Raw genomic sequence first — 27,928 nt, 5'->3', positions numbered from 1 at the left:
CCCCTCCGGCTTCTTCCCGGCAGGTGGAGCACTTTGGGAAATTCGGGGTCATCTACTACGACATCAACCAGATCATCACCACGGCCGTCATGACGCTGAGCAAGCACTTTGACACCCACGGCCGCATCAAGGAGGTGCAGTACGAGATCTTCCGCTCGCTCATGTACTGGATGACGGTGCAGTACGACAGCATGGGCCGGGTGGTGAAGCGGGAGCTCAAGATCGGACCCTACGCCAACACCACCCAGTACCGCTACGACTACGATGGAGACGGGCAGCTCAGCGGCGTCAAGGTGAAGAGATCCTGTTTGCCTGGCAGCAACTTAGATCTGATTGAATTAACTCGACTGGTTTCTAATCTCCAATCTTCAATGTCGGTTGCCTGTTAATCACATTAATCCACACTGCGGGTCTTCAGTTATCATTGAAATGCAACGGCCTTCGGTGTGAATGGTGTGCAACAGTAAACGGGGAGGGAGTGCCCTGTGCTTAGATGAATATGGGTGCTACTCACATCAGCGTGTGATGCGCAAAATTATAACCATGTACCACATCATACCACTTCATTTATATAGCACGTTTAAAAGACAACAAAGTTGAGTCAAAGTGCTGTACAGGTCATGACAAACAAGAACAAAACAAATAGCGTAAAACTATACCTGGGGTCACACGGTGGTAGGGATAGTCACTCATGCATTGTATGGAAAGCCAAAGAATTAAAGTGCGTCTCTAGGTGTGATTTGAACACCTGCAGACTAGGGCCTTGCCTAACATGCAGAGGCAGCTTCTTCCACATCTTTGGGGCTCCCCTCAGCTTCATCCTGCAGTTAGGAACAGCCAGGAGAAGTTGATCCGAGGACCTAAGGGACCTGGAAGGAACACAGGGTCGGCCAGGCCGTTTAGGCACTTAAAAGCAAGCAATAACATTTTAAAAATCGATTCTAAAATGTACAGGAAGCCAATGGAGGGAGGCCAGTGCAGGGGTGATGTCTAAGGTTAAGGTTTAACCTTAGACAACCTTCTAAGATTTTTCCAGGTAATCTGTTTGTCCATCTTTAGGTCAGAGTCGATTTTCACCCCTAGATGTGCCTCTCAAAAATGGTGTCTGTCGAATGTCAGTGGCGTAAAATCGTGTGAAAAAAGCTTTTAGAAAGATTTCCAAATGAGGACAACGTGTCAAAGTGACCTTGGGAAATTAGATGGGTGTTGTTCAGACTGCTATGAAAAAAAAAAAAAAAAAATCAAGACACACCCAAAAAGTCAGATTTTCCTCAGGCAGTCTGTCATCCAGCATCTCTGCCCTGCGCAGGTCAACGACTGGTCCACGTGGCGCTACAGCTACGACCTGAACGGCAACCTGCACCTGCTCAACCCCGGCAACAGCGCCCGCATCCTGCCCCTGCGCTACGACCTCCGGGACCGCATCACCCGCCTGGGCGACGTCCAGTACCGCGTGGACGAGGACGGCTTCCTGAGCCAGCGCGGCTCCGACGTCTTCGACTACAACTCCAAGGGCCAGCTGCTGAGGGCCTACAACCGGGGCCCCGGCGGCTGGAGCGTGGTGTACCACTACGACGGGCTGGGCCGCAGGGTCTCCACCAGGAACAGCCTGGGCCAGCACCTGCAGTTCTTCTACGCCGACCTCAACCACCCGGCCCGGGTCACGCACATCTTCAACCACTCCAGCTCGGAAATCTCGTCCCTTTACTACGACCTGCAGGTTGGCTTGGACAGAAAGGCGGCGATAAACGTCCATCATCTGAATGATCATTTCGGAAGAGTTCAATAAGGCTCTCTTGTGTTAAAAATGCACTCAAAATCTGACCTTCTGGTTATTAGGGGCACTTGTTTGCGATGGAGGTGAGCAGCGGAGAGGAGTACTACATTGCCTCGGACAACACGGGCACGCCGCTGGCTGTTTTCAGCAGCAATGGACAAATGATTAAACAGGTAACACACACAGCAGCAGCTCTGACTGCCGTTATCTGCAACCGCTCACCGCCAGAAAATCTTTATTTATGGCAACAGTTCTTTTGCCGGAAAAACATCCCTGTACAAAACTCTAAATCCGTATTAGCTCCCGGCCGGCTTTTTCTCCGCCTGACCTTTTTACGGGCCAAAGTAACCAGAACTAATGAAAAATCTACTCCAGGTGCAGTACACAGCCTACGGAGAAGTGTACCTGGACTCCAACCCGGAGTTCCAGCTGGTGGTGGGTTTCCACGGCGGCCTGTACGACCCGCTCACCAAGCTGGTCCACTTCACCCAGCGGGACTACGACGTCCTGGCCGGACGCTGGACCTCCCCTGACTACAGCATCTGGCCCAAGATTGGGAAGGACCCGGCTCCGTTCAACCTCTACATGTTCAAGAACAACAACCCCCTGAGTGACATGCTGGATGTCAAGAACTATGTCACAGGTTGAGGATTATATTCATATTTATTAATATCGACGGCTGTCTTGAGCGCCCCGCCGTGCTGTTGCACGTTGAAATATTTCTGCATAAATTTGCCATTTATATCCCTGTCAGCGGCGCCGGGGAAATAAATTCAAAGCTGTGTATCTCCCATTTGAATTTCAAATTTTGACCATATCTCAGTACACAAGACAAGGTAAATATTTACGGGAAATATTTTCCCAAGATAAAAAAAAAAAAAAAAAAAAAATTGGCTTCTTTGGAGAATGCATAATCACCTGCAGTGTAACAGTCAGAGAGCAAGCAGCTTGATTTGGCCTCAACAGGGCCAGAGTTTGCTTGTTACCCCCCCCCCCCCCTTGAAAGCGGCCTCTTTTACCTCCAGTGTGCAGAAAGGACTGAGTGTCGTGCGCAAGATAGTTTTGCTTAAGACCACACGAGCGAACCGGTCCGCCTTTTGGATGGTGCAATTTGCCGCGGTGTTTGTCATTCACTCCGGTAATTTCCCTCCTGTCCACTGCAGATGTGAAGAGCTGGCTGGTGATGTTTGGCTTCCAGCTCAGCAACATAATCCCCGGCTTCCCTCGACACTCGCTCTACTTTGTGGAGCCGCCGTACGAGCTGCAGGCCACCCAGCACTGCGAGAACGGACAGGTAGGGGGGCCGCTGCGGCGCTACCGGCGAAATCAGAGCCCATTCGAGCACACGGGAACGTCAGTTATACCATTTTGTACCCATTTGTGCGGTTTTATTGCCCATCCCAGCCTTCCGGCGCACACTCACATGTTCAGTTCTCCAAAGAAAAAGTCTATGGGTCCCCAGAATACAGCTGGGGGAAGACAAAAGCAAGTTGTTGTGGGGCAGAACAAGCTAATCCGGGAGAGATATCAGTGCACTCTGTGAAGTCTCAAAGTGCTGGCTGCAAGGAGTGTATGTTTTGATGGTTCATGGTAGCTTTGTTGTCAGTTCTGCAATATGTGAAACACATGCACAGGGTTGAAACAGTGTTTCTCAAGGGCCCACTGCGCTGCAGTAAACATCTAGTATAACAATATAAATCCAAGTAAAGAAATATCAAAAGACAGAAGAGACATTAGTGTGAACAGTACAGCAGTGCAGTACCAGTATAAATTGCACAGGCACATTACATTACATTAGGCCAGTGTTTTTCAACCACAATATGCCGCGGAAATCAAATATTATTTATTCAATGCAAATTTGTCGTCGTACGTCTGTCTGTGTGGGCAGCATGCAGCGACAGGCAGGACAATTTAATGCTCGTCCACTAGATGGCAGCAGGTAGCGAATTAACCCGTGTACCTGCCGCCGCTCGAGCGGCAGCGATATGCCAGGGATGATTATTGTGGCGGTTTCTGGAAGGAATCACTCGATGACGTCGTTACGTCATGGTATATTTAGTAGCTTAAACAATAATATCACGCCCCAACGTGCCGTTAGCCGGGGGCTAACTCAAACGGAGCCAACACTGACTCATGGTTCTAATCTAACAGCAATGAACAAAGAATGGCATATAAGGCAAAAGGGGCACTCTAGCAACTCACTAAGACACACACACACACACACACACACACACACACACTCGCAATAAACAACAACATACAACTCAACAACAAAGTTACCCCCATAATCCCTTGTGGCTACAGGGGAGCATCCAGCTTCCCGCGGCTGCCACAATATTTCAAAAAGAAAAAGTATTAAATTAGGACCCTGTGGTGATGAAGAACATTCTGACCCAGATGAAAGCCCAAGTATGAGAAGTGGTCAGAAGAAAGTAAAAAAGACAACACAGTGAAAGTTATATTGCGTTTGGATTCACTATGCCTGGTGTGTGGGGAAAAGCTGTCCAACAGTGCCATGGTTCCATGCAAACTTAAACACCGTCTCCAAACCCTTTCTCCACAACACACCTACATGAGCTGGGCTTTTCAAGAAAATAAGGTTGAATAAAAGAGAGACTGGGAGCAGTTGAGGGAGATCTTGGTGTGTGTCTCTCCTCAGGTCTTGCAAGAATATCAGCTTTGTGTTCAATCAAACTGGGCCAGATTACAGTTTAGACTACAGTTTCATTCTCTTTCATTAAATACGTTTTTTGACATATTTATTTGCTGGTGTGCCGTGTGATTTTTTTCTTGGGAAACACTGCATTAGGCACGTTTTAGTCCAAAGTAAAGTAACTGAACTAGAATTAAGAGACACATATTTTTCAAAATGTTTGAAAAAACACAGGACCTTAAGGGAAAAAAACAGATGCTGGGATTTTTTGTGCAGTTTAATCGTAAAATATAACCCTGTTCTCCAACAAAGTCACAAAGATTTATTTTTTTTCTCGCTCAGCTCATCACAGGCGTGCAGCAGGCGGCCGAGCGCCACAACCAGGCCTTCATGGCCCTGGAGGGTCGCCGCCTCAACAAGGAGCGGAGGCGGCGCAAGGAGAAGCCCGGCCACTGGTTCGGCACCAGCACTCCCATCGTGGGCCGAGGGGTGATGCTGGCTCTGAAGGAGGACCGGGTGGTGGCCGGGGTGTCGGCCCTGGCCAGCGACGACAGCCGCAAGGTGGCGCTGGTGCTCAACGGCGCCCAGTACCTTGAGGGAACCCACTACACCCAGGACGGCAAGGACTGTCACTACTTCGTCAAAGTGGGCTCGGCCGACAGCGACCTGCTGGTGCTGGGCCTGACCAACGGGCGCAAGGCGCTGGAGAGCGGCATCAACGTGACGGTGAGCGGGCGCTCCAGGCGAGGGGTGACGGTGGAGTTCGCCGTGTCGTCGCTGGTGCTGAGCGTCCGCTACGGCCTGGCGGCAGACGTGGTGGACGAGGAGAAGGTGAGACTGTTGGAGCTGGCCAGGCACCGCGCTCTGGCCGGGGCCTGGGCCAAGGAGCAGCAGAGGGCCCGGGACGGGAAGGGAGGCAGCCGCCTGTGGACGGAAGGGGAGAGGCAGCAGCTCCTCACCGCGGGCAAAGTACAAGGCTACGACGGCTACTACGTGCTGCCCGTGGAGCAGTACCCCGAACTGGCAGACAGCAGCTTCAACATCCAGTTCCTGAGACAGAACGAGATGGGCAGGAGGTAACAGCCCACCTGAACTTGGCATTAAGGGCACTTTTACTTCTCTGGATCCTGCTCTCTTTTTTTTCTAATTTCCTCCCCACCCACCAACCACCACCCAGCCTCCTTAGCCCTTCTCCTCTGGAAAAACCTACGGAGAATTAACCAACAAATGGGGTTACTATTTGCAGAATGCTGCAGGGACTTTTTTTTTGTTTTTTGTTTTTTTTGAAAGAATAACTTATCAAAAAAAACAACATATTGTTTAATTTTACTGCCACAGGCAACAACAAAAAAAAAGTTCGGTCAAATAGTTCTTTTTTTGGGAGAAAAAAAAAACTTTGAACAACTGAAAAGCACTGAAGAAACTTTGAGAACTGTTGCTTCGTGAATAAGAAGATTCCCCTTTTTAAAAAAGATAGATATTTTCGCCCATATTTTTTGGGTCACGCTGAAAGAGGGTCGGTGTGGGAGCGAGCAGAAGGACTTGACGGAGTTGACGCTGTGCTGCCCCCTAGTGGCGGAGTGGGGGCCGAAGGCTTTGTCTGTCTCTGGAACGGACACAGTGCTGAAGACGCAGGGACCAAAAGCAAAAGACAAAAAACGCAGCCACCACTCCTGAAACGCAGCAGTGACGGCGAGGACGTTAAGCAGCGGGTGGCGAGGCGGCGTGTTGCGAAAGATCCTCCGATACCATATAAGTCGTCTCCCTGTCTCAGGCCTCCCATCCAGCACCACGGTCCCGTCCTCTGCTGCCGCTACGGCGGCGGCGGCGGCGGCGGCGCACATCCGAACCAAGCAACCACACAAAGCTCACGGCATCCTTGAACAAGAAAAAGAAAAAGAAACAAAAAAAAAAAAAAAAACCCCGAGCTGTTAATAGACTAGAAAAATGAAAACTTTTTCGCAAAAAAACGTCCAAAAAAAAAGTGATGGCTATATTTGTGGACAGTGGTATCTCACGGCATAGTTTATTTTGCAGTGGGGGAGATGAATCATATTACTTACATATGTGTCCGACTACACTAAAAATTTCAGGATATTGCGTATACTGTAGATGCCGTAGTTTTGTACGTTTCAGTCGCGGTAGAATTGTGAGACTGTCACCAAGGCACTTGTGTACAGAACGATCAAACACAACACAACACAACACAGTCCGGAGAAGACATTGCTAAGTTAGTATTTATTTCGTTCCTTTTTTAAGTTTATTTATTCTTAGTACTATATGACAATCATGAATGAGTCACCAGTTCTATTCCAAATGAACATCAATGGATGAGTTTATTTTCTTTTGTAAAATATGTAAGAAATGTTCATTTAATTATTTTATTTTTATTTTTTTTGTATTGTTTCAGTTTGCTGCCAGGGCAAATAATAGTCACTCTCAAAAATAAATAATTTATGTAACAAAGTGTTTAAAAAAAAAAAAACGGTTTATACTTTAAATAAAGTCTTTAAAACTGTGAAATCTGTTTTATCGAATTATATTTCGATGTACAGTGTATAGACTTACCTTTATGCAGCACAGTAGAATTTTGTCCAGAATATCAAGTTTTATATTTCTAAGAGGAAGTGGCTTGTAATGTGCAAAATCTTTAGCTGGTCTTACTACTCTAGAGTTTTGTGGCACTCTAATATTCCATATCTACAATATCAGTCCCCAGTTTGTTGTTTTTGACTGTTTTTGTTTTGGAAGCCGAGATATTTCCGTGCTAGATTCCAACAGCGGTAGCAGTAATGGATCCTTCTCACTGTGAAGAGACTCGTGCTGGATGTCATAATGTACCAAATCAGTATTATCGAAGGATGATTCTCATACATTCGCTGAAACGAGACTCTTCTGAGAACCTTATCAATAAAACATGATTGTTTACTTCAACCGAGCAGCGTGCAGTTCACTTCCACCGATGATCTGTGATATGAAGGTTGTCTGTGTGTTTACTCTGAGCTCAGCAGACCGGACTTGATGACGATGGCCGCGTCGATCGCTTCCAAACACACTCTGTGGGTTTATTACTGTGAGCCAGTCTAATTACTGTGTTTCTTTTCGACTGTACTTTGTTTCTGACCTGCACACAGCGTGCGCTGAAACTTCCCCTCTGCAGCAGGTGACCCATCTTCCTCTGTCGAGCAGCGGGCAGCCCGGCTCCCTTCCATAATCCAATCACACCCAAATATGATCTGAAGGACGTTCTATACAACACACATTCGCCAGTTTTCATCCCTCCCTCCGAAGATTCTGATTAAATTCTGGGCTGCGCACCGCCACGGCCCAAGATGTCTTTTATTGGGTTTCCTGCCTCCAGTTGGTTATTTATCTGTGTTTAGGCAGCTGAGTGAAGCAAAACTGAATCGCCTTGCTCAAGGTTACTCCCGCCACGCTGCGGTTACAAATGCAAACTCACAGTCAGTGGGGAGCAGGAGATGGCAGCGACCCACTGATCCACCGCCCTGGCAAGGTTCTGAGTTGCCCTCTGGTTGTGGCGTTGCTGTAGACGTCCATGGTTTGTTTTTGTTTTGTTGTTTTTTAATGAGGAATTTATAATTGTATGTCACTTATTTGCATTCTATACAAAATTCAGCAGAGCTATCGGCTCTCGTTGCCTGAGACGGCTGATTTCCTGTAGGGTAATACTCTTGACATGAATTATTAATGCTTACAATGACCTGAAGTGCTCTTGTTTAAAAACTGGATCATGACACAGGCGTCGGTGGGGCGTGTTTGTTTTCCCAAATGAGGCCTCGCCCTTTTTATCCCGGAAGTTTCCTAGTTTACGAGGACAGTGAACGTGGCATGACTACGAGACCGGACTGCCGGGACAGGGACCTTGTATTTCTCTCGCCTTTCCACTACAGTCGCCCACAATATTAATGCATAATGCAGCCGACCATTAGAAGCAGCTGTATTAGCACTAATCACTTTTCTAACCACTTTACAGCCTCGTCAAAGAAATGACCAGAGCAGACCAGAGCAGGTGCGCTGACCCCGTCGCGCGCCGGGCGGTCGAAGGTGAACAGCTCCCGGTCGCACATTAAAGTCGTTCCTGCTGTTTGCGTTTTCACAGGCTGCACTTGGACCAGCGGGAAGGGAGTGGCGAATGACTTGCCACTTCTGTAATAACAGAAGAGTGTTTGTTTAATCGCCTCAAGTTGTGAGCAGCGACAACTCCGAGCTTTTTTTTTTTAAACACATAAGCGACAAGTGATCGATATCTTTTTGGGGTTTTTTTTGTCTTTACGAATATTTTTGCAAATCTGCACCTGTTTGTTTGTGTGTCAGACTCTCGTCTGGATGCTCTGTGTCACTGTGCCACAGCAGAGCCACACCTGTTACCTTTGAGACCTGACTAACTTTTAACCCTGATTGGTCGCTCTCTGCATAAAGACGAATGTGGCCCTTCCGAAACACGTCGCTCAACTACTCCATAGAGAGAAACTGTTTAACATTTGAACTTTTCTAATTTTTTTGTTGTTTTTTTAATCAAAATGTTGGGATTTTTATTTGTTTGTTTTTTCTTGAAAGTCACGCTGATCATTTGTATTTAGAGAATAAAATAAGGGCAGAGGTTTTGCCTGATTAGAATGCAATAAAAGTGATTTTGCTTGATTAGAATGCAATAAAAGTGATTTAGTTGGAAATGGATTGACAAGCAGCATAGCTGTGCACTGGTTAGCCCTGCTTCACAACGAGGCCTGCTGGGGCCTTTCAGTGCGGCGTTTACATGTTGTTCCTGTGTGAGTTTGTTGGGGGGCGGGGGGGTTCCACCATCCAAACAACACGAACCGATATGAGGGACTGTCAGTTGGCCGCAGGAGGGAGGGAGTGAGTGAGTGGATGTTTGTCTTTCCAAGTGTGTTTGTGTTCCTTTGATAAACTGGCTACTTGTTCAGGGTGTACACCGCCTTATCCTGAGGACAACTGGGAGAGGCTCCGCTATCCGGGTGAAGTGGTCATAGGAAACGGATGGTATGAATCAACAAGAAAAGCAGGTCAGGGATTTTTATAATATGATCTCTGGTTAACAAAAGCAAATTAACTGTGGTACAGAACTGACAAAAACATGCAAATATTTGATAAGAATAAGAGAGTTTGGTACACAAAAGGGTTTTAGTTGCACAATATTTTGCTTGTATATATAGAGCTGACAACTTGTTAGGGGCGTTATGAAGAGAACATAAAAGAATGATTAGTGGACATGGATTGGCGGTGGACACAAAACAATGTATGTAGATGTGTAATATTAAAACAGCAATGAATTCACTGCATTGTCTCTCATTTCAAGAACCTCCATCCGACCCACATTAAGGGGCAACGCACACTTTCTCATTAGTAGTTGAAAAATTGCATTCAACAAAAATTGAATGAAGTAAAATAAAAATAACCCTAATCTTAACCCTAGAAACTCAAGTAGAATATGTGTGTTTAATACATAGTGTATGTATGCATGTATATCTCAAACTGAGGAGCCAAAAAAGTAAAGTCCTCCATTTGGTGGGAACAAATTAATTTAATGCACAACTTATGTCCAAAGCAAAAAGGCAACTGACTTCATCTGTTTTCGATTAAATAACATCTGCAGTGTCCTAAAAATATAATCATAATCCTTGATTGCATGAAAATTGACACAGAAACACATGGAGGCCACATGGGTATAATATACCCGTCCAATACATACAGAGCTGTCTGGTAAATTAGCATTCCGTTTATTTAAAAGATTTTATTTAAAGACAAATGCAGACAAAAAAACAACAACAAAACGCTTATGTGCAAACAAGATCAGTTTCTAGCATGGGTCTCTACAGGGCGCCCTGTGGCTCATTTTCAGCCAGGCCAGTGTTGGCCTGTAGGGTGGGGGGGGGGGGGGGGGGGTCGTGTGAAGTGTCGTCCTTGGCAATGAGAAGGAGCATTGCTGCACGGAGGGAGGTGGGGGTGGGGGGGTGGGAAGGATCAGGATCAAGACCAAGCCAGACAGGGGTGTTATCTTACAGAGGTATTCATCATAAAGTGCCAAAGAATCTTGCAACAGATCAGCCTGAGATCCAAATATATAAGTGTGTGTGTTTGTATGTGCATGTGTGTTTCCCGTACCTTCAGGTGTGAGCTGAGCGTGTGGTTTTCTTGTGTGTTGGTGTCAAATTGCAGTGACCTGCCGTACATGAGCTCAGCCTATCTTTAGCTGCACTACAAAGGCGCTACAGAGTAGCTCCTGAATGGCCCGCAGTCTGCGCCGCACAGGGCCAGGGCACATCGACGCGTCCGCACACTGGGCTCCTGACATCTGTATTTATACAGGAGCTTAAGAATTTGACAGGAAACGGAGGGATATTTTTCCAAGGCGTGCAGGGAGGGGGGGGGGAAGGGGAGGGCGTTAAGGCAGACAACGATGGGAGGCGATGAGGGTCGAGGCACAGAAGCGAGGGAGCGATCGGGCGCGCTTGGAAAGACCTGGACGGTTATGTCAGCATGTCCCAGAGACAGCAGCAACACAAAGCCGTCCAGCAGGCGGTCAGGCACGTGTCTGCTGTGTCGTCTCTTCTCCGGTCCTCCACCACGTACACTGGGAGACACGACGTGAGAAAGGAGGGCGAGAGAGGTGGGGAGAGAAAGGAGCCGTTAGTCCAAATTGACAATCCTCTTAATGGAATTCCCAGTCTTCGGCAGTGACTTCAAGTTGTTGCCATGGCTGCTGGGATATTCCTCTGGCTGCATTGGTCATGCGGGGCCGCATTACCATGGTGATACCGTGGCAGCGCTAGCGCCGCTTCAAGGTTCTCATTAACCAAATGAAAGGAGGCTTCGGCGGAACGCCTCGTTCAAGAAGAGGGAATTTCCGAGATTTCACAATCAGCCTCATGTGGTTCACTCGTGGGAGGATTTTCTTCCCCATTCGGGAACTTTACCGTCTATTACGGCCAATAAACCCAAACCAAACACAGGCCTGAGCGCATGAATCGCACTTACTTTGTCCTGGTGATTACTCACTTATTCAAGGACGCATTCATTCATAGCGGCAGAGTCTAGAGGCCAGGCGGGCTGAACCATGAACAAATAGAGGGATGCTATTTAAACTGCAACCTTTTTTAGCACCTTTTGCAACACCTCCTCGCGACACACATTTCACAGACCGATGTGGTCTACGGGTCCCATGGACTCTGGCGAAATATGATCTCCAAACCCTAAATCTAGTTTCTAGCCCTTTACTGACCCATTACTGTCCAGGCACCATCATAAATACACTTCATACTGATGTTTACCTGTGTTTTTGGGAGCCTCCCCGTACATGGGCGCAGGTGCGGGTCCCCCCTGCCAGCCATACTGTGGCTGTGCAGGGTAGCCTTGGTACGGCGGCTGCCCCGGTCCGGGATAAGGACCCCCGGGTGGCATTTGTCCAGCAGGGTAGTTGGGGTAGCTGGGGTTGGGCTGTGCCATGTTCACCGGGTAGCCCTGCGGTGGGTAGTCCTGCGGTGGGTAGCCCTGAGCCGGGTAGCCTTGAGCCGGGTAGCCCGGAGCAGAGGGGTTGTACGGAGGGGGCTGGTCAGAGTTCATCTTTGACGCCAACAATCACCTGAAAAGCAATTAGAGCGCATCTGTTAATCCCTGGAGGTCAGAGGGCAAAATGACTGTGCTGGTGATTACTCACACCACACCAATATAGAGTAAAATATAGAGGCGTTGGAACCAGTCCTTTGTGTTGGAAGCAGCCCTCTGTGATGTCACAAAGGGTGCACTACCATGCCAGTAGTACCTCTCTCTGGAGTGACAACACCACCAGACAGGCGTCTGTTCGACACTCTTGAGTCCTCCTTGTTTTTTCATCCCCTTCCAAATGAGATGCAAGAAAGCAGGAAGCTTAACTGAGTGTTTCCTGTTAGATTAATGTTGCAGTCAGGCCTAATGGTGTCAATGGTAAAAAAAAAAATAAAATCTGAAATGGGTGTCATATGAGACCTTGCATGACCCTCTAAATCGACAGGCTCGGCTGGTTCATAAACCTGTGAAACAAAACATAACACATACCCTCATTTTACACAATCACACAGATTTATAAAAGGGAATTAATGATGGGAAATTCTCTGTGGCCTTATCCAGGAGAGATCACTCCCGCTACGCCTCTGCTGCCAGAGTGAAAAGGCGAGCGCAGGAAGACTGCCGAGTCATTTGAAACACGTCTGCAGAGGAAACGGCCTCTAATAGCCAACACTTGCACCGCTGGTGCAACATTATCTCGGCAGCGGTCACGCAAAGGCCTTAAAAAATAAAAGAGCCGACTGTCGAGAGCGCAGGGGCAGGTCTAATGCAATCAAAGAGACGACAGGCGATGACAACGAGCACGGAGGCCAGAACAGATTTGGTCCTCAGCCTCCTTAAAACAGAGGAGAGGCGATGCCTCAAATCCAACATCCGCGGTTCCGCCGCAATGTGGAGCGACTCGGAATGGAGAAGGGGGCGGCCGGTGCCTTGATCCTTCTCCCTTCTTCAACATTCAGACTGGACAAAGAGTGGAACTAATGTGTCAGCAAGGTCAGTGTCCAAAGGTTAATTGTTCATGAGAAGGTGGCAGACGAACAAAATCCTTATCTCACAGTAGCTTTACAGTGCATCGTCTCAAAGGTCACGCCAGTGGAAGATCAGGCCACTATTTCGTCCTCTGTGCACTGTAAATATTCTAACAGCAATCAGATTTCTTCCTGTTCGGCGAATCAACCAGCTTACAGCTAAACCGCTGGAAGAAGACAAAGCCGCTGCTCGACTACTGCGGTGACTCGCACTGGGAGGCAGTTCTCAAGCAGAATGCATGCAAAATGCGTATCGATAAAAACACGAGTCAATGCCAACATCACTTCAATGACTTCTATACATTAGGATCTAGGAAAAAAATACGACATTTATGTCTTGCTGTGTTTTGCGGGTCACTTTAACCACTTTATTGATCTGTCATTATGAAACCAAGATTGCAAAACACAAAAAAAAGGACAGACCTGGCAAAACTCACTTACTTCCTCCTTTACGTCCAGTAAACTTATCTTGCAAAGCAGTGGGATATTCGTAGGCCTATGATCATGAGAAATTCACCTACTAACATTTTCACAGCAGCATCATCTCTACTAATGTGACACAATTGAGAATCCTCCTGTAGGCTGCTCCACTAGTGTGTGTGTGTCTGTGTTGCGACAAAGTTCTTTTCCGAGCATCTCTTGGCGATGCCACATTGGAGGCACTGACGGCTCACCGACGCCCCGCCCCTTCCCGTTGAGTGACCACACCCTTCAGGCAGGTATTCATTCTGCCCATCGACTGGCCAACGCTCTATTCCTAGGGCCGTCAACCTGTTTATAACCTGTTTTCTAGTGATCTAAAGAGTTTTTAAGTAATGATTAATTACCCCAGACTGCTCCTCAGCAATCCGGGATGAAAAATAAAGATCAAAAAACAGCAATAAAAGTGAGAAATCATAATAAAACCTTTATCTGAATGTGTTCTCGAAGCAGCGTACTGTGGTCAGGATAGTTGCAGGTGGTTCTTTTGAAACAAACACCTCTCTGCTGCTGTCCATCAAGGCCGCCAGGGTTAGGCTATCATTTACTTCCTCTTAGCTTCAGTGATGCAGTCATTCCTTTGTTCCATTTGTTCCGCCGCTGCAAAGTAAACCATTACTGGCCCCACAGCTGAGAGGAGGCTTCTTTTAAAGAGGCCAAACAAATAATCAGTAATCTGACGCTGTCGGCACCATTTGGGTGCCGCCAGCGTCGTTTTATCGCACCTCTGCCAATGAACAATGGTCATTGTTGTTATCGCACTGACTTTAGATGACTGAAAATGGACAGTTTGCATGTTGATTTGCCTGACCCATTTGCTTTTGCGCCCTCAGTTTCGCCAGAGACAGGAGCTCGGACAATGTTTCCACAACAGTGTAGCTGTGATAATACAAAAACAAATGCAGTGACGTGGGAGAATGTGAGACATTCCGAGTGCGGGAGGCCACTTGACTGGGAAAAAAAGGGTCTTTCAGTCCAGGTGACAAACCTTTGGACTGCGAGCAGGACACATAATCATGTGTGCTTGCATTGAACTCAGGACTGCCACCTTCAGCACATGGAATTATCAAGGTTCTTCCTATGCAATACATTATTTATCAACTAGAGTTAATGTTTTAGAAGAGGGGTGGAATCCTTGCAGTGAATTATACAAATGCACACCAGGTCTGGTAAATTAGTATATATTGGCTTTGTTTTTTTGTTGTTTTTTTTTTTTAAATGTTTTTCTTTAATAGTTCTATATATTGACAGATCCGCGTTCCCTTGTTCTACAACAGCTGCGTTACCAAGCAGCGAGTGTTTACTTTGGCCACCATTAGGGACATCACGGGACCCGCAGGCTCTACGGATCAACAGTCCACCGAGCCCAATTACAATCTCACCCGCAAGTCCGTCACACAAACACACATCAACCATGTAAGGGACAGACACGGGAATAAGGCCGAGACACACTGGAAAGTACATGCACACAATCACCAGGGGCCGTAAATAATTTGACATTTAGCTAAATTACAAAAACACGCAATTGCTTCTTCTTCTCTCATTTTGATTAATCGATGAATGGTAGAAACAATTACGTGATGATTAGTGATTGGAGCTATTGGGACACTGTGCTATGATTTTGGTGAAATATGCATACAATATTCCGAAGCGTATGAAGCGGCACCTGAAGGCCACAGCCCATAATAAACGCAGCACGAGCCATCTGAGTTCCAGATGACGGCCGTTAAACACATCCAAATACAGAATTAGCGACACGTGTGGCACCTACCTTCGAACAAGTGGGGGAAGTCAACAGTGGATGGACGGAAGACAAAACTTCTCTGGTCTCGAGAAATTGTCGCCGTTTCTATTTATCGCCTGGAAGAAAACCGTCCACTGTTCAAAAAACAGCCCTGGTGCGTATCGCGTTTGCCTGATGTGATGTCACTTTTAGCGTAAGTCACGGGGAGTATTGGCAGGCGTGATTGGCTGCCGCGGCGGCTCGCTGATCTCAACGGCCAATCACAAAGCCAGAGCGATGTTCAGTGAAAACGTCAAGGAAAAAAACAATGATTCTTGGTCATCGGAACTGATGATGGATTTATCAGGCCTGGTATCTGTAGTTCGGTGACGTCATAACTAGGAAACCGAGGAGACGTCCACTTAAGTGACCCATTTAGTCGTTCAAACGTTAAACATTAATAAGTGGCCCATTGAACTCATACTTGAAATTTAGTTTTGGATGTAAGAGGTTGTCGTATATCAAGTGCCACACTATTCATAACATAATGTACTAAAAACAAATAAATAAAATAAAATAAAATAAAAACATTGACGCGTTTCTTTTTTATTTTAATTCTCAAAGTATAGAAATCCAAAGTATACCAAACCTACTACAATAAATATATAGAAAAATCTACGGATCCATCAGTGGGAAATCCAAAGCAGGAATAAACAGTAAAGTGAGAACTCACTGAGTCTTCCGCAGAAGGGTCCACTTCCCCTAACAGTGACAGTAGAAGCGGAAGTAGTTGCTCTCTTCTTCAACAAATAACAAAATTCATCCTCAGCGTTTCTCATGAAGGCTGCAGACCTGTTTGACAAAGGCGTAGTTCTGTATTTCTGCCAGAAGATGTCAGTCTCGTCGCATTCTTTTCTTGTCGAAGGCGAGGGCCGTTGCTGCTCTGTCCTGACTCCACTTTTTCTTTTTCTTTTTTTCATATTGGTCGCACATCTGGAGTTTATAAAAGGGAATCCAGATTTAAATTCGCTTGTATGTTTTTTTTTTTTTTTTAAATCTCCACCACCCCTCAAGAAAACCCACAGCAAATTATTTAAAGGGTTAAAAAACAAAGGCACTGAATGCCTTTGATCTAAATGCAGCGCTTGACACGATCCCCACACAACACCTTTGCTCTGTGCTTGCTATTTTGTTACATACATGTGTCACAATATTGTAAATTGTGACTGAAATTTAGCAAAATAAGAAAATTGGTTAAGTGTCAGTTTGCTGACCATCTGGCAAAACTGTTCTGTTTGTGCTTTATAGTCAAATTCAAAGGCCAATGTAAGATTGCCTTCCTGTAATCTGTGCCAACAAACACTTCATTATTCTACGGAATTACATACACTGCCAACCTGTAAATGTATTTGTGCACGGTAGGTGCCAAGCACGACATAACTGTTGAGGCGTGAAGCCTGCGCGGCAGCGATGAGTTCTCTTTAAGGATGAGTTGCACAACAAGTGCAATAGGTAGTCTTGGAATGGGACAGGTGCAAACTGTTGGTATGACTCAATATCTGAGGGATCTGACCTTTGACATATAATTGCAGATTTATTGATGCTAAAATGTTCTACGACACTGACGGGTCATATTATGCAATAGTCTAGCTGAAGCTGTCAACAGACCGATCTCGGACTTTCCTGTGTAGCATGTCACAGGGTTGTTTTTTTTGTTTTGTTTTTATCAATTGTCAGGGTTATTTAGAACTTTATTTAGATACATACGACTTGGTGTAAACACTCGACTGTAAATGAACACCCATTGTACGTCTTGAGAAGAAGTGAAAAAAAAATCCCTCTTCTGTTTCTTCTTTTACCCTGTTCAGGCTTTTTTGATGGTTCCTCATCTGGTCCAAGGGTTTGACGTAGTGTGTTGCGTCTGTAGAGAGTGTAACGCCTTTTGAGGCAAATGATATTTGCAAACTTGGGATATACAAATAACATTTGATTGGTTTGAAACTTTATTGATAAAAAGCAGAAGACATATTGTGCCACCATTTATCTACAGAATCAGAGATCATCCGTCACTACCAGAAACAATGTGCCCGCAGTGAGCTGTCTCTGCTTTGTTTTTATCTTTAAACACTCAACAAGCAAAGTCGATGTTCTGCTGCACTAAAGAAAAATGTTGAGACATAGAAAAGGCAAACAACAGTCACACAGTAAAGCATTAGTAAAGGCAATAATGCATGGGGGTAGCAGCACGGCTCCTCCCAACCCCCGTCCTGCCTGTCATCAAATGCGACTTGAACAGTTTGTGTGTCTGTTTACGTCGTCACCCAGGCGAATCAGCCCGAGCCTGCATCAACAGCCCGGCCAGTAGCACATGACAAAAATAGAACCTTGTCTGGTGGCCCAAACCTTACCCTCTACCCTCTTAAAGGGAGAGTGGAAGAGACGCAATGGGGTAAGGGAGGGGAAAGGAGAAATAAAGGAGAGATATTATGCTCGTGGAGAAGAAGTTTACCAGAGTTCATTGAAACCTGGGGGCGGGTCGTCAGGAGTGGAGTTGTTTACTGTGTTGCAAGGCTGTTACTTTGCCCAACACATTCATAGATGTTCAGATGTGACGAAATCAAACATGCCACTGAACCCCCAGTAAATAGTTTGATTGTTATCATAATTTAGTTTTACATACACTGTGCCTTTAAAAGAAAATTTAATATATATTCAAACACGTGTTGCCGCACTCGTGATTTTGTAAAGCACATCATATTTCTATTTATCAAAGATGTTTATTAAGCTTCTGCCATGCTTACAGCATGTGTCGCTGTCACATGCTCAGTCATAAAAGTTCGACCAGGGACCGCCCCCTCTGGCTACTGGCTCAGCCATGCAAACATTCCTCCATACAGGGCAGATCACTGTACATTGAAAACAACGCCCTGGTGTAACTGAATCCTGTGGCACATGAGATTTTACACGGGAAAATCTGAGTTCCGCATAGATAAAGGAAAGCTGGCAGGGTTCAAATAAAACATGGGAGTCTTGTGTTAAGACAACAGAAGAATGACAGAGACGTGCGTCAGTGATTTATGAGGCGGAGTGGATGGTAGCTTAGGAAACTGACGTTCTCATCACTGTGCGTGCTCATCACGTGCGTGAGAGGTCAGTCTGCATAGTAAGTCCAAAGTGACATGGCCACACACATTGGGTTAAATGAGGAAAAAGGTCTATGGAACCCAGGAGTTCATGTGACAACTTGAAACCACTTGCATCCCATTTTAAACCAATATGGATTTATGGATATGAATCATCAATATGGAAGATGGAATTTGCCTTCAAAGATCGACTCATCTGCAAATTAATATTATTATTATTATTATAGATTTTAAAAGAATGTGAAAAAAAAACAATTACAGCACTGCACCTACAGTTTGTGAGTCACAGTTTTCACCTGTTAAAGTACATGAGGTAACGTTACATTTAGCATCTAAATGTAACATCTGCTAATCTACATTTAGCAGATCCTTTCTAGTGAGCCAACCCGCACAAGGGTTGCAGTTTAACTCTAATTGGATCTCACTGGAAGAAAACCTTTGCTGGTGTCACTGGTAACACTAATATTAACCCAATCTGGGAGAAATGGTTGCATCAAAAAGGTCTACTCAGCCAGTTTTCATTGGTACTTCCAGCCAGGCAAGTCCTAACACTGTGAGGCGATAGCTTGGAGGCTAACGTTATCAGCTAAAATGTAGCAAAAGGGAAGGAGTCAGACCCAAACACAGACGGGATATCCTTCAAACCGACGCAACAGGAACACGCGGCACGTTCTGTCAACAGCCACCTGAATCTGTTCTCACGTGCGCATAGCACAAACATTTGTACTTGTTCAAACAGCGCGTGCAGCTCTTTGACATTGTTTAACAGAAACAGCCAGTGCGCCAAAGTCTGGACACATCAAGTTTTTGCCGTGACATTGGGGCAAAGAGGTTATATTTTCTCTCTGCATTGCCTTGGCTCCTGTGTGTGTGGTATGTGACGTTGGTGTATTTGCTAGAGAGCAGAGTTTCTGCTTTTAATAGAATCAAGTTGAACCGAACACTAAGTTCACACTGATATCTGCACCTCATCTCAAAGCTCAATGGATCAAAAGCTGCCTGTTAGCTGTAACATTAACACTGTGGCTAGTCACGTGTCTGAAACTATGGGAAAGCAGCAGCTGAGGGAAGTGACCCACATCGAAAAGCTGTCATACACAATGACGCTCAAGAAACAGTTCGTGGTCTGTCTTAGCATGTATTCTCCAGGTCTGATTTGAAGCGTCAGCGCTGCCAAAAAAAACCCAAACACATTGTCATGTATCTGCCCGAACAAGCAGTTTGCCCCATTCAGTTTTCACACGAAATCCACACGTACATATTTTAAATAGTCTGCCTGGTCAAATAGTAGCAGGTGTCACACACCCCGGACCCCACCCTGCACATTGCTGAGAGGTTTCAATATGTCTGGCCGCTGCTGTGCAGCTGCTCTAATCGTCTCCCGTGTTCAGCTTCTCTCACATTCAGACCAGCGCCTGGAACAAGCAGACACAGAAAGTGCTTGTGTTTTGTCGTATCTCCTTTTAATCTTCGGCACAAACTGAACATGATATGTATTAGGGTCACCCAGACTACTGCCTAATCTTACGTTTAACCTTAAAGCTTAGTGTGGCTTGTCAGCTTAATCAGGTCAAGACAGACAAGCAAAGTCTGGTAATGAGGAGGGGTCTCGTCCACCGGTGCACAAAAACATACCATGCTGCTGCACACGGGTTTGGTTACGCAACACTAAGTGCTTATAGTGCAGGTCTGCGAGGCCACACTTTTCCGTTACACAAGGTTCTCTCAGGCTTACGTAGAGGTCCACATTTGCGGGACATTCTATTATAGTCTGAATACCGGTCAGGTAGAAAGGCGATAGCTCAAATTGAGGTGATAAACTGAAATTCAACAAAAAGCATTATCCCAATGGTGAATCACAGGGTCCCTTGCTTTGTTTTTGCAAGCTTTATTGTCATATCTTCCAGGTTATACTTTTCCTTTTGGACTCCAGAGAGTTTCTTTAAATGATTTATTTTTCAATAAACTCTATAGATTACCAAAAACAGCACAATTAGCCCTCTGTTTACAGCCTCCAGCAGAGATGTTTTCAACCGCAAGCTGCAGCGATACGACTACGATACGGATACGACTAAAGCAGCCATTAGGCGTTTCTCTCTCTCAATGAACACCTGCAAGCCAAAGCTATGCATTTGTGCCCTTTGTGACATCACAATGTGATAACTTCTCTTACTGCGTTTCCATTATGTGAAGTGGAGCAAGCGACTTTCCAAGTGAAAACTTCCCTTTTCTTAATTCGATCAAGAAAGAAGACATACATTGGTAACAATTTAAATGACTTTTATTTGAAATTATTCACATCTCTCCCACCATAAAAAACAAAAAACAAAAACAGTAGGACCATACTTTCAGCAGGCCTCCACTCCCACAATTAGACATGATTTTATGTCATAAAGAAGGTTAACCATTATATTTGGGGCGGAATACAACAAAACCTAGGCCTGCACTGAAAAACCCTACACATCCTAATGTATCCATCTTAATACCCCCAACTTAAAAATAGGCTACATAGCACAACTGTATTATTTACAAAAAAAAGGTAAAAATAAAAAAAATGAAATCAAATGGATTCATGTTTAATCCTACTGCAGCTCAAGGGTGAGTGAACCAGCTGTCAAATCATCTCCATTTATCTGCCCATCAACCTTTTTTTTTTTTTGCCTAGCGTTCTCAAGGGTTTAAAAAAAAAAAACCCTGCTTTTATCGTTATTCTTTGGTTCCTTGCATATGCTTTGAGTTAAAAAAAAAAAAAAGAAAAGAAAAGAGAAAAAAGTATGAAATGCCTTATAGTCATTATTGACCTCGGTGGTGTTTAACAAGTAACTCTCCACAGGAGGTGATACTGGAGTTCAAATATCCATCTCAAACTGGTTGTCATCTGTTGATAAAAAAGAAAAAAGTGTTAGAAAAAAACAACAACAAAACAGACCATTGTTGGATGTATGAAACTCAGCTGGCAGTAACTGGTGAGGTTTGCCTTTGGTGTAAAACCAAGCAATACATGATGATCACTATGGTGTGAATGAAGACAAGTAACGGTTGACGCAAACCATATTTAAACTGTGTCACATGTCCTGCCGTGCTGTCATTACAGACCGAGGACAGAAAAAGGGGAGCTCTGCCTTAATCCCTAAGTTCATTAGTTTGACAGGCACAGCCAGATATTGATGGATCCATATGTACACAGTAACAGTTGTCTCAACTTGCCCGGGGAGGTTAAGCTGCCATAAAAGAACCACAACAGAGTCAATGCCAAGAGATCTCAGTGAAGCATAACTTCATCTGGCGGGTCATCCGCACAAATACTGAGAATTCACTTAGACCTCATAGTTGGAAAAAAATAAAAAAAAATAACTAAAAAGGTTTATATCTTTTAAAAAGACCCCATCATCTGGCTGCTGGGCAACACAAAGCCAACATTGGACATCAGTAATGTCTACCACTGGCCTAGTTTTGAAGCCCTCTGTGGCCAGACTAAAGTGACACTTGGCCATGATGGCTGAGGGCTCTTGTCTCAGTCTTCAACACTGCTCAACTGCCTGCTGCGCTGCAAAAATTGCCGGCATAGCTGTGGATGGGACATATGCTGCACTCATCTTGCTCTATTAGCCCATGGTGAACATCAGCGACTCTTCCTGCAGAGTTTAAAGTTCATGGGAGCCAACAGTGAAATGAAAAGCATGCGTTTAAACAGGATTGTGCTTATTTGGCTCATTTTGGGAAGCGGCTTGATGAGTTGGTGTTGGTGCCCGTTAGCTACACTTTGACCTGCTATAATGTTCAGACACTTATTCAGGTATAAGCGTTACTTTTGACAAACAACAGAACACACGCAATAAATAGTTCTTATACCTGCAACGTCTTTCTCTTCCTCCTCAGCTTCCTCTTTGAGGTCCTGCAATTTCCCAATGGGGTGCGTGGCAGGTACCGTTACCCCAGGAATCTGGGGTAGACAGCATGGGGGAGTCCGAGCGAGGGGGGAGTTCCGGCAATCCAAGAGGAACTTCCTGTCATATATGATGCGCGTACCTGTGGCATGGACAAAATGAGAAGTTTTAGGATTGCTCTCTGGTAAACGTGTAAAAATCAACATTGGCAAATTAACGACAGGTCAAATGTTCCTCCTCCTCAGATCAAAGAGGGGCAGTCATTGACAGATCACCTTCTGCATCATGGTAAGATGCACAATTGTCCGGATGGCGTATTATCATCTAGTGCTAGGGGGGAGTTTAGTTGGGAAAAGGGGAGTTCTGCAGCGTTTTGTACACAGCGGAATGGGATGAGGCTTACCACTGCAACGAGGTCTTGGAAATCAAAGCAAAATAACCAAAAAATGCCGTCTTTGAAGACAGGCGGCTTTGGGATCAAAGTCAAATGTGGGTCTCTGGATTAAAAACTTAAGGTAGCAAAGTCAAACGCAGCTTCATTATCGTACACAGAGATCCTGTACAGTCTTGTTGCATGTCACAACTTCATGTCAAGGTAAGTCACTGGCTGCACTTGGGTCAATACTTCGCAAACACCAGAGTGTCATAAACTTTGTTTGCAATCAAGTCAAAGGAGGGTGAACCCGGTTTCCTTGCATTTTGTTGGAGTTTGAACTGTTCTAAACAGTATCTGCTCAACCCTTCAGTAAGGAAAAACAAGTTATGCAATTCCTGCCGTTTGCTCTAGACAAAGGAAGCAAAACATGGGGGGTGCAAATGAACTGGGGCCGCAGGAGGAAAAGAGGGGCAGGCATGCACGCTATATAGCGAGGCAACACATGGCTTGGAGACATTGAGTGGGGAATAGCGTTGGGGGGGGGTGCGCGATCCTGCAACAACTGATGCAACCCCAGCGGGGGAAAAAAAAAAAAAAATGTTGGAATGTAACCCTGAACAGTTCGCGTACAACCACGGTTGAAAAGACGAGAATTTTATTTATTCATTTACTGGTTTGTTTGTTTCGTTTTAACGCAACACATACGTTGCCTGTCACGTCCATTGCATTAAACGTTTCCTCCTCCTCCCCCGCCCGCCACCAACTCGTACAGAACGTTCTTTACTGTTCCTGGAGCGCAAAACAGAGCGGCGCAGATGGGACAACCTCCAGCTCCACCACTGCAGAGGCCAATCACTGTGCTGTAGCGAGACACAAACACCCTCCTCAGGTTCCCAGTCACGAGTTCGACAGTTTCTTCTGCCCCGTACGACTCGTTCATGCAAAGCAGCACATGGCCGCCAACACTTGACAACGTTTGTCTTTGTTTGCATGAGTTTTAGAGGGAGAGAGAAATTAGTCCTAAAACCACGATGCAACATTTTCCTTTCTCGGATGCGCAACACGTGTGTATTGTTTGCAACGTCTCGCGAGAGTTTGTCGTCGATATTTACATACGCTTAAAAAATATAATAAATAAATAAATAAATAAAAAAGTTACAAGCTAGACCAAAGTTTCCGGTGGACTTGGTTAGATTTTAAACAGGACTTCAAAATGACATTTCGACACAGAGGTTGTTGTTGTTGTTACCTCCAGGCGTGGTGGAGAAGAGGGTACCCCCGGGTGTCTGGCTGTAACAGTCAGGTAGCTGGGACCAGTCCTTCAGGGTCAGTACCCTGGTGGGGATGGGGCAACTTTTCACTTCATTCTTGCCAGTTGACATGCTAGCTTCTGTTGCAGCGCTGCAACCGTTTAAAGTCCTCAAATCTACTTTTTTTTTTTTTCCCTCGAACGCCGGAGCCCTAACTTGTATCAAGTGACTTTTCAGTCGAAGCTTGTTACAATAAAGTTCCGAAATTATTGAGAGAGAAAAAAAAACCGTGCAGGAGATAGAAATGATGAGGCCTCCTCGAACAGTCTGGAACTTGATGATGTCCGTCTCTTGCAGTGGCTCCCGAGCGCTACCATGTGCTATATATGTAGGCTGTTCGTAGGTCGCAGCAGCCACTCGTGATGTTTGTGTGCAGCAGCGACGTAACACGTGGGGCAAAATGTACATTGTACGCTTTTTTTGTTGCAAGGCGCAGTCTGTGTGGGCGGTGACAACGTGGTTTCACTTGTTTCTTTCCCTGGTAAAAATCGATTCGAAGCTAAAAACAAATTTGTCCCGTGCCCGTCATCTCTATCATGTTCAAATCTACGGTCTATGGCAGATGTAATGTAATTTGCGCAATGTAAGTGCGTCCGTTTTATATACCATTTATATAATGTGTATACGTTTGAGCAGTACTCCTACTGCTGCTGCTAATGGGGGTGTATAAAACGCGCTCACCCCTTTCCGAGACTACGTCGATTGACAACACTGCCCCCTGCGGGTGTGTTCATGCAAGGGCGTAAAATGGCGCAGGTCACGTACGGCTCGCGTTGTTGTTTTTTTTAATCCTCCAATAACATTTTTGGCCAATCAGAAGCGAGTATAGGCAGGGCGTATTTACCAATCAGAGGCAAGTAGGGCGGGTTTACTGCTTTTCGAGACTCCGACAGGTTTTGTTTCGACAAAAATTGGAATTACTTTGGTGCATTTGTCCAACTGTTTTACTATTTGTTTTTATTTTTCATATTGCAAATTTTGGTCGTGTAAAATGAGTGTTAATGATGCATGTGCACGTGCGTCCGGTGTTATTCCGTTGGTTGAAAGATACTGTTTCATCTGCCACTTGAGGGCGACACTGTCCTTACTTTTGAGCAGACCGTCAAGGTTGAGCTTTATTCCATGTTTTTAAAGCACGGTGGGATGTTGCAAAACTGAGTATACTTGTATCAGATCTCTGCTTATACACGTTACTCATCATATTCAATGTTACACACTCAAGCCACCACTAGTTTAATTTGATATTTGATATTTTTGGTTGGATGACATACTAATTTTGAACCAATTTAAAGGAAAATAACTTTTTAATCAGACAATAATTTTTTTCCCTCCCATTAGTATTTTCTATTTTCTTGTCACTTATATTATCACATTATATTGTTGAACCGTGGCAGGCACTGTTGTAGATAACGTAGGTAAGGTTACATGCTTTTCACATAGCATAAGACCTGGCTTTCATTTGGAAATGTTTCCCAGGGCCATGTTAAACACTCGTCACTTAGAAACGGACAGACATGGCAACCTATTTACAAATGATACGCTTCGACAGAGAGCATTCACTTTGGCTCCAGGGCTAGAGTTTCATGTCGTAGACACTTGACTAATGCTGTTAAGATAACACATTTGAACATATTAAATTAAATAAATTAATAAACAAATTTGTTAATAAATGAAACAATAGCTAAACAAGTATCAATATATAATGGTTAATCAAGCTATTTACAAATAGACATGGATAACTATATACAAATAATATACAATGGGTTCGGGAAGTAAGAAAAACACAGATTTGTAGAATTTTCTTTTGCAGATTTATTACAAAATAAACACTGGAATATCACATGGCCATCAGTATTCAGACCATTTGCTCAGAAGAAGAAGCACTGTTTTGAGCCAAGACAGCCATGAGTCTTCTTGGGAATGATCCAACAAGTTTTCCACACCTGGATTTGGGGATTTTTTGCCATTCCTCCTTGCAGATCCTCTCCAGTTCTGTCAGGTCGGGTGGTGAATGTTGGTGGACAGCCATCTTCAGGTCTCTCCAGAGATGCTCAATTGGCTTTAAGTCAGGACTCGGCCATTCAAGAAAATTCACAGAGTTGTTCTCAAACCACCTTCATTATTTTAGCTGTGTGCTTGGGATCGTTGTCTTGTTGGAAGGTGAACTGTCAGCCCATTCTGAGGTCGTGAACACTCTGGAAAAGGTTTTTGTATAGGATATCAATGTACTTAGCTACATTCATCTTTCCTTCAATTGCAACCAGCTGTCCTGTCCCTGTAGCTGAAAAACACCCCCACAGCATGATGCTGCCACCACTATGCTTCACTGTAGGGATGGTAATAGGCAGGTAATGAGCAGTGCCAGGTGTTCTCCACACATACCGCTTATAGAATTAAGACCAAAAAGTTCGATTTTGGTCCCATCAGAAAATTTTATTTCTCAGAGTCTGGGAGTCCTTCAGGTGTTTGTTAGTTGTAGTTTTTTTTTGTTTGTTTGTTTTTCGGGCAAACCCGTTTCGGGCTTTCATGTGTTTTGCACTGAGGAGAGGCTCAGTGATGGTTGTCTTTCTAGAATTTGTCCCATCTCCCCTCTCTATCTCTATCTAGCTCAGCCAGAGTGATCTTTGGTTTCTTCTCACCCAGGCTCTCCTCCCCCGGATGCTCAGTTTGACCAGTTTGAGAAAGAGTCCTGGTCGTGCCAGACTTCTTCCATTTAAGGCCTTGGCCAGATCTGTGCCTTTCCACAATTCTGTCTCTCAGCTCTTAAGTCAGTTCTTTAGACCTCATGATTCTTATTTGCTCTGACTTTACACTGTGAGGCCTTATACAAGTGTGTGCTTTTCCCAATCAACACCAATTGATATAAATTGGCACAGCTGGACTCCACTGACGGTGTAGGCCCATCTCAAGGATGATCAGAAGAATTGGACAGCACCTGAGTTAAATATACATGACAGCAAAGGGTCTGAATACTGTTGGATCAGAGAATTTCCTTGTGTCGTGCTGCTGATCCGCGTGTTCGCTGAATGAAGAGTCTCAGGAGAAGAATGCCAATTTAAAGATGTCTTTAGTAAATAATCAATTCAGGATACAAATATACAGAGCTCTGGGCCGAGTTCAAAACCCGAGCAACAACAAAGTATTGTCAGGGCATGAAGTCTGAGGGCTATCTGTCCCTTGAGCCAGTCCTTTTATACAAAAGAAAACATGCAGATACTCCCAGATGTTGTCCTCCTCTGACTGGCTGCCTAGTGTCCCGATCCCAGCCTCATTGGATATTGAGGCAGCCTTTGTTCCAAGTCTCTGATTACTGATTGCAACAGGAAACAAGTCCTTATTTGGCAGGGAGCCAAACGATCCATCATTGGTTCCAGTGTGACCTGTTGAAACAATACGGTGCAAGACATGCCTGAGGTCACAGGTTCCTCTCCCCCGTGCCTCCGATGGATCATGAGTTCTCCCACCTGTAAATGAACGGGTTATAAAGTGTTATGGTGGTTCCAAAGTCAGTTAGCCCTCTGTCCATCCTCTGGTCACCCAGGGTCACCAGTTCCCTTTGTTCATTCTTGAGCCTCCTGCAACAATGCCTTTTTCCTATGAGTATGTCAGCCAAATGATTTAAACAGTTCTATATTAATATTCATGTTATTATAAACAAACATCTAAACTAATGATATTATTCAACACAAACATCTAAACTAAATACATGATTCCAACAATACTTATGGCCATGTGATGCTTCAGTGTTTATTTTGTAATAAATCTGCAAAAAATTCTACGACATGCATGAACGAGGAAAAAAAATTTAATGAATTGATTTTAGCAAATGGCTGCACTATGACAAAGACTGAAAAATTTAAGGGGGTCTGAATACTTTCTGCACCCACTGTACTTTGAAACAGCGGATTCACTTAGGCTCAATGGCCAAAGTTTCATGTCGTGAACTAATGATGTTAAGGTAACACAT

At 44.9% G+C, this 27,928-nt stretch overlaps 3 protein-coding genes across 4 annotated transcripts in view; 1 reads left to right on the top strand and 2 right to left on the bottom strand.

The window, feature by feature from the left end:
- The window catches only part of tenm2a (teneurin transmembrane protein 2a), a 76,112-nt gene extending 70,370 nt beyond the window's left edge, over positions 1–5,742 (top strand). The window contains exons 29-34 of the mRNA XM_076043396.1: positions 24–293; positions 1,310–1,720; positions 1,840–1,950; positions 2,153–2,420; positions 2,941–3,071; positions 4,773–5,742. Of these exons, the coding sequence (XP_075899511.1) occupies positions 24–293; positions 1,310–1,720; positions 1,840–1,950; positions 2,153–2,420; positions 2,941–3,071; positions 4,773–5,510 (1,929 nt within the window). The 3' untranslated portion in view covers positions 5,511–5,742. The remainder of the gene's footprint in view (positions 1–23; positions 294–1,309; positions 1,721–1,839; positions 1,951–2,152; positions 2,421–2,940; positions 3,072–4,772) is intronic.
- A 3,885-nt stretch (positions 5,743–9,627) lies between these two features.
- LOC142899677 (uncharacterized) lies at positions 9,628–16,103 on the bottom strand. 2 transcript variants are annotated; one of them, XM_076043390.1, is made up of 3 exons: positions 15,979–16,103; positions 11,741–12,051; positions 9,628–11,043 (listed from the first exon to the last, which is right to left on the bottom strand). In XM_076043390.1, exons 2-3 carry the CDS (start codon positions 12,030–12,032, stop codon positions 10,940–10,942), a joined length of 396 nt encoding a protein of 131 aa, XP_075899505.1. In that variant the 5' UTR covers positions 12,033–12,051; positions 15,979–16,103; the 3' UTR covers positions 9,628–10,939. The 2 variants fall into 2 exon arrangements, with proteins under 2 accessions (XP_075899505.1, XP_075899506.1); XM_076043391.1 differs by lacking the exon at positions 15,979–16,103 and adding an exon at positions 15,294–15,499.
- A 4,548-nt stretch (positions 16,104–20,651) lies between these two features.
- Positions 20,652–24,324, bottom strand: eif4ebp3l (eukaryotic translation initiation factor 4E binding protein 3, like). Its single transcript, XM_076043453.1, has 3 exons — positions 23,901–24,324; positions 22,241–22,417; positions 20,652–21,266 (listed from the first exon to the last, which is right to left on the bottom strand). The coding sequence occupies exons 1-3, from the start codon at positions 24,031–24,033 to the stop codon at positions 21,238–21,240; spliced, it is 339 nt and encodes a 112-aa protein (XP_075899568.1). The 5' UTR covers positions 24,034–24,324; the 3' UTR covers positions 20,652–21,237.
- Positions 24,325–27,928: the final 3,604 nt, after the last annotated feature.

The sequence above is a fragment of the Nelusetta ayraudi genome, unplaced genomic scaffold (genome assembly GCF_046127955.1).
Source record: "Nelusetta ayraudi isolate G7.1 ecotype Tasmania unplaced genomic scaffold, CSIRO-AGI_Nayr_v1 ptg000075l, whole genome shotgun sequence".
Classification (NCBI taxonomy): Eukaryota; Metazoa; Chordata; class Actinopteri; order Tetraodontiformes; family Monacanthidae; genus Nelusetta; species Nelusetta ayraudi.
Note: the sequence above shows the minus strand (reverse complement) of the source record. Positions and strands in the feature narration are given on the sequence as shown.

Excerpts from the sequence above, each read along its gene's own strand:
- LOC142899677 (XM_076043390.1), bottom strand. The coding sequence starts at position 12,032 with ATGAACTCTGACCAGCCCCCTCCGTACAACCCCTCTGCTCCGGGCTAC. Across the intron at positions 11,044-11,740 it reads GGAGGCTCCCAAAAACACAG|TGTACGTGGTGGAGGACCGG; the intron begins GTAAACATCAGT and ends CGTGTCTCCCAG.
- eif4ebp3l (XM_076043453.1), bottom strand. The coding sequence starts at position 24,033 with ATGTCAACTGGCAAGAATGAAGTGAAAAGTTGCCCCATCCCCACCAGG. Across the intron at positions 22,418-23,900 it reads CTTCTCCACCACGCCTGGAG|GTACGCGCATCATATATGAC; the intron begins GTAACAACAACA and ends TCCATGCCACAG. Across the intron at positions 21,267-22,240 it reads GGAAGAGAAAGACGTTGCAG|ATGACAACCAGTTTGAGATG; the intron begins GTATAAGAACTA and ends TTTTATCAACAG.